Raw genomic sequence first — 12536 nt, forward strand, 5'->3', positions numbered from 1 at the left:
GGCGGGTTGGGGGCAGGGTTGGCCTGAGAGCCTCGCCCCCTCGGTTTCGCCATCTTTTTAATCAGCCGGTCTTTGCTATCTCCAGGTTTTATCTGCCTCCATACCGCTCTCTTCCTGCCTGTCAACAGCTCTCTGAATGTTGGTCCCTCCCTGTGAGCCATTCAGGCTCCAAGCCTGGCTCCACCCCCAAAACATGGAGCTGGGGATACTCTTCCCCTCCACGGGGCTGCCTCCCCTCTTCCTTCAGGGGCTGAGCTCCCCCTCCCAGAAAGAACACTTGAAATACACAATAACTTATTTATTTTCCAGGCCAGAGGAGGGGTTCCAGACACAGTTCTGGGCCCTAGAACCCAGAAGGGGGCCGAGCAGGGCCTGGAGGAGCAGAGGTCTCTCCATCCAGCCTCCCCCGGGACTGGAAAGACCTCCAACATGTGCAGCCAGTGATCTGGGGTCTCACAGCCCGGGTCCAGGGCTGAGGCTCCAGGTCAGGGGGTCTGTGAGACCACCGGGTACAAGAGGGCCAGATGCTCGGCACCCTGCACGGGCAGTGGGCGGGAGCTATAATGGAGCACCAGCTCTGGCACACTGGGGAAAGGGCCGCTGTGCTGACCCAGCACGAACTGGTTCTCTCGGGTGCGCGCGAACTTCAGGTGCAGGAAGCCCTGGCTGCTCCTGGGGACAGGGGTCAGGTTAGAAGGGGTACCTAGCACTTCAGGCCCGCCCACACCCTCCAACCCTAAAGCCACTCCCTGGAGGGCCCTAGGAACCTGAGCCTGGCATCCCCAAATATTTCTGGTTAACAGCCACTTGGCATCAAGCTGTTGACTCGTTCCACACTGTGGGATGCCTTCTGCCCTTGTCCCTTGCGAAGACAGGCTGGAGTTCCTCCCAGTCGGAGGTCCCTCCCCAAGAACACATATGGCACTTTCTCTCCAAACCTCCTAATCCCTTGTGCTACCCATCCTGGTTACCCTCAATCAAGGGACCTCCACCCGCCCATCTTTGTTTGTTTGTTTGTTTGTTTGTTTTGCTTTTGGCTTTTCCATGAGGCTTGAAGGATCTTAGTTCCCTGATTATACCCTCACCCATGGAGTCCTAACCACTGGACTGCCAGCGAATTCCCTAGGGTCCCTTTCCTTTACGTCTCTGGTAGGTGAATGACATAGAACCTGGAAATGATTCTATCACCATCATTAGTATGAATTAAGCACTTCCTGTTTCCTGGGGATTCTTCTCAACACTTTTTCACCTTTCCCCCTCTTTTAATCGTAGTATTACAACAAACTGGATGCTATTATTGTCTTTGTTTCACAGATGAGGAAACCGAGGCCCAGAGAGGTTGAATGATTTAGCTGAGGTCACACAGCTAGGAAGTGGCAGAGGCAGGATATGAACCTACTTCCAAACCCTCTTCAATCTTGACCTTTTAGGAATCTCACACTCAGAAACCTGGTAGAATCTCAGGAGCGTTTTGTAATCAGACACACTTAGAATCTTAGGCAGAGAAGCACGTAGAACCAGGGTATCAAACTCAAACGTCTACAGGGCCACTGAGATTTTGGCCCTGGATCGACACAAATGGATATACTTTTAAACCTGGGAAGAGTCCAGAGGAAACTTGGACTAGTTTCCTAGTTCCTCATCTCACTGAAGTTCTAGATTTACTGTATGGCTTCCTCTCCATTGTCTTGCGTACCTCCAGTGACAGGGAGCTCATTCTTAGTAGGAACCATGCCGGTAGCCTCTCTGAAAGCCCTGCCTTCTGACCTAGAAGCTCTGCCCACGGCTCCCATAAGCCCCACCCACTGGCCTGAAAGCTCTGTCCATCCGCCCTGGAAATCCCACCCATCGGCTCCTGGAACCACACTCCTCTTCTCCAGCTGAGTTCAGTCAAAAGCTTGACAGTCGAAGGCATGCAGTCCTGTGACCCTCTGTCCCTCCAGAAGATTGGGGTCTCACCTGAGGGACAAGGAGCAGTCTTGGGGGCTGGTCTCACTGAGCCGCACAAGGTAGCTGCCTTCCTTGCAGAGCGACAGGAGGTTCTCGGCATCCGCCCGGCTCAGCAGGCCGTGGAACCACCTAGGGGGTGGGGACAGATGTCTCCTGAAGGCGATCCCCCTTCCAACACATCCTGGGGCTGGAAGTAGGCACAGCTCATTCAAGGACTTGTGACATCCAGGCAAACAAGGGAGACAAATTCCCTTGGATTTCTCAAGAGGAACTTGGTTTTCAGGCAGACAAGGGTCTCTCTGGGAGGCAGGTAAACCCAGGTCCACCTGGAGCTGCTCCCTCCAATTCAACATGTTCCCTTGACTTAGATCTTTGCAGCCTCCCTCAGCTGAGTGCCCAGGTGTCCTCAACCCCTCCCTCCAACTTGCATCACTAGCACATCACTTTCAGGAGATTTGCTGCATCCTGTATCTCTTGAGAGTCCCTTGAACAGCAAGGAAATCAAACCAGTCAATGCTAAAGGAAATCAACCCTGAATATTCTTTGGAAGGACTGATGCTGAGCTGAAGTCCCAATACTTTGGCCACCTGATGCTACCAGCTGACTCATTGGAAAAGACCCTAATGCTGGGAAAGACTGAAGGCAGAAGAAGAGGACAGAGGATGAGATGGTTGGATGGCATCACCGATTCAATGGACATGAACTTGGGCAAACTCTGGGAGATGGTTCAGGACAGGGAAGCCTGGAGAGCTGCAGTCCATGGGGTCACAAAGAGTCTGACACGACTTTGCATCTGAACAACAGCAACATATCCCCACCTACCTGTACATTCTTTACATAATATTTTTCTTTAACATGCTCAAACAGAGGGAGCAAAGTGTCAAAGACCAATGAGCACCAAGAAGTTGTTTGTATTGAAAGAAAATACCCCATGCTTGTGTTAATTAGGTAATCCTGTACCACCCATCTAAGAGGTTTGGGAATGGCTGTGCTAAACACGCCCTAGTACTCACAGGGCTGGGCACTCAAGGCTCAGGGAGTTCTTTGAGGAACATCTAGGCTAGAGGAACACAGAACACCCAGACTTTCACAGCTTGTGAGCTTCATTCCAGCCTAAAGTTGGAACCCCTTCAAAGTCTTGATCTTCCCACTTTCACCAAAAGATCTCTTGGGGGTGAGAATGATTTTTTTCTCTTCACTCTCAGGCTTATAAATCCCACCCAAGGAAAGAGAGGAAATCCCTATTCTGTGTGAGGCAGGCACTCTCTTGGAAGGGTTGAGCCCGAGCTTCAGAGAGGTTGAGTGACTTGCCCAAGGTCACGGAGCCAAAAATTACAGAGAAGGGATTTGAACCCAGAATCTGAGGCCAGAGGGAGTGGAGACACCTGCTCTTGCTTTGCACCGAGCTGGGTGTCTAGCACACACCAGGCGCTGTCACCCAGTGAAGATTAGTTGAAGAAATGAATGAAGTGAATGAATGCATCCAAGTTCCTCCAGCCCCCCTGGTCCGAGAAATCTGTGACTAGTATGGGGCAGGGAGGGATTCAACCCGGCTCTTCCATCTTCAGCTTCCTCACTTACGGCTGTTTTTCCAGGGGCAGGGCCGGGTCCACGCGCTCTGCAGGCTGGGGGCTTCTGGGCGGCGGTCTCCGGAGCTCCTTGGCTGAGCCCGAGGTTCTTTCCCAGTCTGGACTGTCAAACTGAACTGGAGGAGAAGGTTTAAAGAGAAAATGGTTAAGTCCCGCCTATCTCAAGAGGGTGGGATAGGAACAAGCCAATGGAATTTCAGTAGGAAGGCGGTGCCCGCTTAGAGCAACCTATCAGAATCCAGAAGAGGAGGGGGTTGGGTTTAAGGTTGGGGGAGGACTGGTACACCAGCAACCAATTAGCCTTCAGAAGAAAGGGGTGTGGTCATTCCCGAATCTGGTGGCATGGAAGGGTGGCCAGTTCACTGAATGATAAATCAAAGAGCAGGGGATGTGGCTAGAGGGGCAAGTGGGAATTCCACGAGATTTTGGCCAAGTCACAGAGAATGTAGAATGTGTTAGTCGCTCAATCGTGTCCAACTCTTTGCGATCCCACGGACTGTAGACCACCAGGCTCCTCTGTCCTTGGTATTCTTCAGGCAAGAATACTAGAGCGGGTTGCCATTTCCTTCAACAGAGGATCTTCCCGATCAGGGATCAAACCTAGGTCTCCCGCATTACAGGCAGATTCTCTCCCGTCTAAGCCACCAGGAAAGCCCAGAGCTAGACAACCGCCCCTGATATACAGACTGGTAGACTGAGGCACTAACTCCAATTTCCCTCACAATTATACAACTTCTTGGGCAGATTTGTGTTCGCACAACTCTTCCTGAAGTTTATTTCTTAAAGGTGACCTTGAAAGTGAAAAGTGGAAGTTGCTCAGTCGTGTCCGACTCTTTCTGACCCCCTGGACTTATACAGTCCATGGAATTCTCCAGGACAGAATACTGGAGTAGGTAGCCTTTCCCTTCTCTGGGGTATCTTCCCAACCCAGAAATCGAACCCAGGTCTCCCACATTGCAGGTGGATTCATTACCAGATGATCCACAAGGGAAGCCTTGCTGCTACTGCTACTGCTGCTAAGTCACTTCAGTCGTGTCCGACTCTGTGCGACCCCATAAACGGCAGCCCACCAGGCTCCCCCGTCTCTGGGATTCTCCAGGCAAGAACACTGGAGTGGGTTGCCATTTCCTTCTCCAATGCATGAAAGTGAAAAGTGAAAGTGAAGTCGCTCAGTCGTGTCCGACTCTTAGCGACCCCATGGACTGCAGCCTACCAGGCTTCTCTGTCCGTGGGATTTTCCAGGCAAGAGTACTGGAGTGGGGTGCCATTGCTTTCTCCAAGGGAAGCCTTAGGTGACCTTATTATTCCTCTTTCTACAGAAGAGAAAATTGAGGTTCAGATACTTGTCCAAGCTTACCCAACTCAGAAACTGACTCTAAGAAATGCTACTCTCTTCCCCAAAGCTCCTGTGTAATTGAGTACTTTAGCACTCAGTTTACAAGTGCTCTACTCAATAGGTACAAGTTAGAGAACTGAGACTCAGGGAGATAAAGTCATTTGCCCACATAAGAGACACAAACCCAGATCTAGTCCTGACACCAAAGCCTATTCCTGCACTGTGGTGAGCAGAATGAGTAGATTCCACTGCATTCGAAAAGGGGTTTCAGGGAATTTCCTGGTGGTCCAGTGGTTAAGACTTCATGCTTTCACTACCAAAGGCCTGGGTTCAATCCCTGGTCAGTGAACTAAGGTCCTGCAAGCCTTATGGCATAGTCAATAAAATAAGATAAAATAAAAATAAATAAATTAATTAAAGGGGTTTCAGTTTCCAAGGAAGATACAGGTTCTCCTGGAAAGAGAAACTTATGACTATCAGTCATTCACACTTTAGTGAGAATTAACAAACTACCAAAGTGACAAGTGATGGAGGTTTACTTTGTTAGTTGAAACAGGGGATATGACCAGAGCAGAAAATAGAGGGACACAGATCTTCAGAAATCAGGGTAAGAGAATCACCTGCAAACGCCTTGGAGATATGGTCTTTCTTCCACTCCCAGGGCTGGTCATACTCGTCTGCTGGCCGCTCATCTTCCTGGGGCAGCCGACTCTGTCGAGGTTTCTGCCCTGAAGGGGGCCCATCTCCCAGTTCTTGGTCCTGCTCCTCATAAGGGGTGTCATACAGCTGCACCCTCCTGCATGGCAGTTCTGGGAGGCCAAGGATACTGGTCAGCTCCCACTCCCACCTGGAAGCCTGTCACCTTCCCTCCAAGCCCTGCTAACTCACCACTCATGACCCGCTGGGCATCGTAGGGCTCCATGTAGCCATCATCCAGGGGTGGTGGATGGGGCTGGGCATCAAAGGGGTCCGAGTACTCAGTGTCGACTTTCGACTGGACAGAGAAAGGCAAGAGAGGGGGTCAAGGACTCAGGGGGACCAAGCCTAGCTCTGGGTACCCATGCTGTGCCCAGCATGGGTACAGTACACTTCTTGCCTGCTGTCTCTGATCTATCTGACACACCCTGTCCAAGCAAGTGGGGTTTTTTCCACCCACAAGTGTTTGCAAGTAGATCATCCCTTGCTCTCTTCCTCTGACCCCTACCTCCCTCCTTCAATCATTTTAATATTTATCAGGCACCAGTACTGTTCCAAAAGACTTCAAATATATTTACTGGTAGTACCAACACTCAGTAAGTACTTTATCCCCATTTTACAGATGAGGAAACCAAGGCACATACAGGGAAGTGACTTGCTCAGGGTCACACAGCTGATAAGTCAGAGGCAGGGTTTGATCCTAGGTGGTCTGCTTCCCTGAGTCCCTGCCTCCTCCTACCTTTCTCTGTGCCATTAACCACTACCAGGCAGGCTCCTCTGCCCATGGGATTTTCCAGGTGAGAATACTGGAGTGGGTTGTCATTTCCTTCTCCAGGGGATCTTCCTGACCCAGGGATGGAACCCAGATCTCCTGCATTGCAAGCAGATTCTTTACCATCTGAGCCACCAGAGAAGCCCCACTACCAGACACAGCCTCCCATAATTCCCCTTGAAGTCTTTTCTGTCTCTGCTGATGGTGTATGGTGGACCTTCTGATCATTTAGGAAAAATACTGAAAAAAAAAAATATGGGCATTGGAAGCAAGTCTGGTTCAAGTTCTAAACAAGCTAGAGCCATGTGACCTGGGGCCAGTCACTTTTCTTCTGTGAGCCTCAGTTTCCACTTCTGTAAAATGGGTGTAAGAGAGGAAGGGTGGAGAGGGGTGGTGAAGATGTTAAAGTGCCCCATAGGAAACCGACTCACTCAGATCTGTTTGAGGAAGATCCCTTCAGCTTCTAAGAGGAAGGGAAGCTGGGAGAAGGGATCCAGAAGGGGGAACTTAGGAAGCTGGAGGAAAGGGGTACAAAGCCAATGAGAGAGGGAGGCGGGCAACCAGTACTGTGAATTGAAAGGAGATAGACATCAAACTGCCAAGCAGGTGGGGGATTGGGGGAAGTGGGCTGGTGGCCTGGTCTGCCCCTGGGATAACACCTAAAGAAGCTCCCCAAAATCCAGGGTGGGGGTGCCAGACTTGGCCCTCCCCACCCAGTCTCCAGGGCCCACCCAGCTTAGGGGACTTAGCCACGCACCTCTTCCCTGGGGTTTCCCAGCAAGACCTTGGCTCTGGCAATGTCGACTGCCTCCACCTTGATGAGCCTGTGCTTTGGAGAGTCGTACTTCGCGTCTCCAGGGCCCTTGGAGTCCCCGGGCCCCGCGGAGGAATCGGGCTCTAGGCGGCTATCGGCGTCCTCGTAGGGGTCTTCAAAGTCCAGATCCTTCTGCTCGCGGTAGGCCCGCAGGATGTCGCTCTCGGTGTAGTCGGGGGTGGGCGGCTGCGGAGGGGGCCGCCGACCGCCAAAGCTCAGGTAGTCTCGGAGCCACTTGGCCATCTGAGCGCGTGTCACCCCAAACCTGGCCACTGTCAGCGGGGGACCCGCATGTCCTCTTCTGGGCCCTCTTCCTCGGCAGGGTCCCCAGGGAGAAGGTAGGAGGGGAAGGAGGAGGAGAAAGATCAGGTGTGCCCTTTGGCTGGGCTCAGAGGAGGGTGAAAAGGGGAGAAAAAGGAGGAGACAAGAGGAGGGAGGGGAAAGGAGGAGCAAAATTGCACCTTAGCCCAGCTCTGGAAGGACGGCGTGGGAAGCGGGCGTCGCGCGGGGCCCTGAACGCCGAGCGCGGGGTAGTCCGGCCGGAGCCAGGGGCATCCGCGGAAGCGCGCGGAGTTTCCGCGGGCAGAGCTGTCTCGTGCGCGGCGCGGCCACCCGCCGCCTCCTGGAAGCTCTGGAATCCCCCTCCTGGGAGCCGAGGGCGGGGACAGCGCCGCCAGCGGACACCCCCAGCCTTGGCTCAGCCCGGACGCCTGGGTTCTCAACGCAGCGGGCGGGCTCCCCGGGGGCGCGGGCGCCGCGCGCAAAGTTGGGCCGCGGGGACGGTGACCCCGGTGGGGCGCATCCTTTGTTGCGCTCCTCGCCGCTCCGGGGGGAGTCCCAAGCCCGGGGTCCCCGGCCCCGCCGCCTCGATCCGGCCCGAGTCACGGGCACAAAGGGAAATAAAATCTCCTCCAATCCCCCTTCACGCTTTCGGAGAGACTTTCACCGCCGCCGCCGGCGCGCGACCGGGAGGTGGGACTTTGGGGAGGGGGCGCTCGGGCGGGCGGGCGCCCCAGTCCCTACCAGCCCCGGGCCGGGTCCAGGGCAGGGACGTCAAGGCTTCCCCGCCTCCCCCTCTGCGGGTTCCCCCGCCCCTCCCCTCCCCCTGCGCTCCCCTCCGAGGTGACTGAGACCTTCAGCTATTCTGGGGAGGCTGGAGAGCCGCTGCCCGCGGAGGGAGGGGGGTATGCGGAGCCGGAGTCGCTGGGGCCAAGGCCGCGGCGGCTGGACAGTGACCCGGAGGACCGAGGCTGGCAGGAGCGAGCGAGGAGCGCGGGAGGCGGGAACCCACAGGCGCTGACCTTGCTCTGCAGAGCAAGAGGTGCTGAGGTGGGGAAGACGAAGAGGAAGGCGAGGTGGAAATTGACCAGGAAAGGGGGTGGGCTGGACTTGACCGCGAAAAGGGGTGAAATTGACCAGCAGAGGGGGTGAGAGTGACCACTATTGAGGGTTGAAATTGAACCAGGGTCTGGCAGCGAAACTGACCAGGAGAATGGGGGTGTGGAAATTGTTTCAGAGGTCATTGGCTAAAACAGATATTGACGACGACCCCGGAGGAAGTGGTGGGGGGGACAGAAGGGAAGGGGTTCTGGCTTCCCCTCCCCCAAGAGGACTTTCCTCTGTCCCCCTCTCCCCAGGGGACCCATTGTGGGATGGGGGAAGGGGTTGGGACAGCTGGCCAGGGGAAGGGAGATGGTATCAGTGCCTGGCGTGTGTCTTCAGCATCTGTCCCTTTGTGGCTTCTGGGGGTGGAGGGAGGGAGGGAGCAGAAATGGGGAAGGGGGGGTCTCGCCTGGTTTGGCTGCCTCTTGGCAGCTGCAGCTGTCTGGGGCCGAGGACACTGAGGGATTTGGGGGGAGTAAGAGAGCCCAGGGAGCTACTGACCAGTCCCAAAAGAAACACATTTTTTTCTTTTCCCACAGAGGGGCTTATTCAGGGACCCCTAATAGAAGAATAAGAGGGGTGGTCAGGAAGGATAGGACCTCAGGCTCCCTTCTCCAAGCCCCTTAGAGTGGGTGGGTGCCTGCAATTTGGAAGGGAGGGGAAATAGACTAACACTGCTATAGAGTTGCACCCCCTCCCTTCAGAATAGTGGGGCCAGGGCAATGTCTCCTGATTTGAAAAACGGGGCTTCTAATAGGAAACCCTCAGAGATCGGGGAAAGGATTGCCAGGAGGGAATGACTTATTTTTCACCCCCCGTGGGGAAACCGAGGGGAACAGAGAGGGGAGAGACACCTCACAGCTTAGTTCTGCCCAGGTGTCATGATATGGCCTGGCATGGAGTGGCATTCAATACCCTTCAGGTCTCTTCACGAAGTCAGAGATTCTTCATCTCCCCTGCACTGTTGGCCCCATTTGCCAGATGGGAAAACTGAGGTCCAGAGCCAGCAAGGCAAGGTCCCTCACAGCAGCAGGGGTGTCCGGATGCCCTCTCCTTCCCTTTCCTGCTTCGGCTGAGTTGTTGGACACAAACCTGTTGAATTCGGTCCTCCCCAATCTCCCCAAGAGCATTCACACCCCCCACCCCACCCCGCCCTCAGCATTCAGCGACGAGGCAGCATCCCTGGGGACTGCCAGGGAGCACATCGGGTAATTGTCCTGTTTTCTGTCAGCCGCAAGGCAATTCCCCGGCTCCAGGATGAGCTGTTGACAGAGCTCATCAAATCCGAGTCCTCTCCCTGTCAGATAAATACACGACGTCTAAGGTATAAATATTTGAAAGGGGCCTTCTAATTACAGTGTGTGTCAGGAATAGCAATTAGGGGCCCTGGAGGCAGAATCAAACGGCGTTTGACTTCCCTGTGCTTCTGAGCTGGCTTCTCCTGGGGCTGCCCCAACTCCCACCACAGGAGCAGGGAGGGGGCTCGGGGAGGAGCCAGAGTCAGTGGATGAAGGGGAGAGCCGGCTAGGGGTCCCACAACCCTGTGGTAGTGTGACCTTGAATAGCCGCATAACCTCTTGGGTTTTGCCTTTCAATTAGGGGAATGGGGAGCAAGGGAGCCAAGCCAGGAGGCGGGCACTGTCTGGACAAAGGCAAGGAGGTGGGTGGTCTGGGGTCCTGGGCTGAGGGAGCTTCCCTTCCCCCAGTACTGAGTGTCTGAGAGATGGTTTCTCAGGGTCTCCTCTGAGGTGGCGCTCTGTTTCTGGAATCCCAGCCCATGTGACCTCGTGTTAAGTGATCTGGCTTTGTTTTCCTGTCTGTGAAATGGGACAACAGCCAGCCACTGTTGAGCGCTTACTGCCTCACACTGTTTTGGGTGCTTTAAAGATTTTGAGGTATAATTCACATACCCCACAATTTACCCAAACTATATTTCCGTGGGTTTTTAGTATGTTCACAAGGCTGTATCAGTAATTTCAGAATATTTTCATCACCCCCCAAAGAAATCTTCACCTTCAATTAGCAGTCACTTCTGGTTCTTCCCAGACTCCCCACCCTGCGCCCCCCTCCCAGTCCCTGGCAACCATCAACCCATTCTCTGTCTCTGGGGTTTGCCTGTTCTGCACATTTCATACAAATGGAATCACTGTGTGACCTTTTGTGTCTTGGCTTCTCTCACAGAGCATCACATTTTCAAAGTTCATCCAAATTATGGTGTACCCATGTTTCATTTCTTTTTATGACCAAATGATATTTCCTTGTATGGCGCACAGTAGGTGCTCAATATATGCTTACGGTGGCTGGGACATCAGGAAGAAGCAAGAGGAATCCCTGGCTGGGGGTCCCCGTATCTGCAGTGGGGATGGGAGCCAAGGCACTAGGGCAGGTTGGAACCAGGTTGGGGGTGACCCATGATGGGGCTTGAAACCTCCCGATCTGATGGAGGGGACGTCACCTCAACTTAGGGGCTCCTAGTCTGATAGGAGAGATGACCTCTGCCCTCAGAATCTCCTGGACACAGCCCTGCCTTTCTTAGTTCACAGTCTGATGGGAGAGACATGGTCCTGCACTGGGAAGCCCCCAGTCTGATGGAGGAGATATATGCATGTGTTAATAAGCTCCCAGTCTGAAGGGAGAGGCATAGTTCTGACTTAAGGAGCTTTCAGTCTGATGTAGGAGGCGTGATCCTGCCCTTTGAAGCACCCAGTCTGATGGGGGAAATATGTACTTGCTTTCAAGGGCTCTCAGTCTAATGGAGACATGGTCCTGCAGGGCCCATCTCCAACCTGATGAGGGAGGCACCGACCAGCCCCTGGAGGCTCCCAGTCTATAGGTCCTGGTGATCAAAGGTGTAGCCTCCGAGCCTTGCGGTTTCAAAGCCAGGTCCTGCCCCTCACCCACTCTGTGAAATGGGGAGCACGTGCCTGAGGGCATGGGCGTGTAGGGAGCTCGAGAAGCAGGAGGAAGCAGGAGCAGCCCCTTGTCTTTTTGTGGAGCCCAGGCTCAGGCAGGCGGGGGCTCCAGCAGAGCAGAGGCCACCCCCAAACCCCGGTCCCTCTGATGTGCTCCGGCAGCCAGGCAGCCCCCAGGGGAGTTGATGGAGGAGACTCCGGATGAGGCCTGACAGCTCCCAAGGACCAGATGACAGACATGGAGCTTGTGGGGAATGGGACTGTCAGCAGCAAGGGGGGAAGGGCAGGCTTGAGACTAAAAAGGGGGAGATGGTCTGGGGGAGGCAGGCTCAAGGCAAGCAGTGGGTGCAGGGTGAGGCCCTGGAAGGTCAGCACACAGGACAGACCCCAATGTGTTGCTATGCAATCCCTCTGCCCACTCTACCCTGGAAAACCCAGCAAGGCAATTGGGGGCTGAGAGCCAAACTGTTCCCAGGACACAGGTAGGAGAACAAAGTGTAAAGCCCTGCAGGAAAAATAAGAATGAAAGAAACAATTCCAGCACGGTGGAAAGGGGAGTGGGGACAGACAGCAGGCAGAAGCATGTGGTTTCCTGGGCCTCAATTTCCTCCTCAGTGAATGAGACACCCACTCTGGCCACACAGATTCAATCGACACCTACAAAATACAAGAATGGTCTCAGGTGCCAGGGACACACTCGTCAACACACAGACCCTTGCAAAGCCTGAGGGGTCTGCAGGTAGACCCTCGGGTGTTTCGGCCTCGCCCACCATGGGTGGCCCCCATGACCCCAGCCTCCTGGTGGTCGCACCCACGTGTGAGCAGCTCCCCTGGAACATGGGGGAGCGGTGCTGTGTGGCTGCTTCCAACCAGCAGAACATGGCAATGGTGATGGGCTGTCACTTCTAGCAGACTCTTCTCCTTAGGAGGCCAGCCGTTGGAGAGGTCTATGCAGGCAGGGAACCGAGGGTGGCCTCTGGCTAAGAGTCTGTGAAAAGTGAATTCTGCCAACAACCACATGGGTGAGCTTGGAAGTGGATCCTTCCCCAGGCAGGCCTTCAGATGAAACCCCAACCCTGGCTAA

The 12536-nt window shown here is 54.4% G+C and overlaps 1 protein-coding gene across 1 annotated transcript; it reads right to left on the bottom strand.

Moving 5' to 3' along the window:
- Positions 1–283: 283 nt before the first annotated feature.
- SHD (Src homology 2 domain containing transforming protein D) lies at positions 284–7415 on the bottom strand. Its single transcript, XM_055546920.1, has 6 exons — positions 7101–7415; positions 5764–5869; positions 5496–5684; positions 3532–3655; positions 1960–2079; positions 284–672 (listed from the first exon to the last, which is right to left on the bottom strand). The coding sequence occupies exons 1-6, from the start codon at positions 7398–7400 to the stop codon at positions 486–488; spliced, it is 1026 nt and encodes a 341-aa protein (XP_055402895.1). The 5' UTR covers positions 7401–7415; the 3' UTR covers positions 284–485.
- Positions 7416–12536: the final 5121 nt, after the last annotated feature.

Source organism: Bubalus kerabau, chromosome 1 (genome assembly GCF_029407905.1).
Source record: "Bubalus kerabau isolate K-KA32 ecotype Philippines breed swamp buffalo chromosome 1, PCC_UOA_SB_1v2, whole genome shotgun sequence".
Classification (NCBI taxonomy): Eukaryota; Metazoa; Chordata; class Mammalia; order Artiodactyla; family Bovidae; genus Bubalus; species Bubalus kerabau.

Bases quoted from the DNA above. Each gene is read 5' to 3' on its own strand.
- SHD (XM_055546920.1), bottom strand. From the start codon at position 7,400: ATGGCCAAGTGGCTCCGAGACTACCTGAGCTTTGGCGGTCGGCGGCCC. The intron at 5,870-7,100 runs GTGCGTGGCTAA...TTCTCTGTCCAG, and splicing joins TGGGAAACCCCAGGGAAGAG to TCGAAAGTCGACACTGAGTA. The intron at 2,080-3,531 runs GTAAGTGAGGAA...CCCACCCCCTAG, and splicing joins CTGCCCCTGGAAAAACAGCC to GTGGTTCCACGGCCTGCTGA.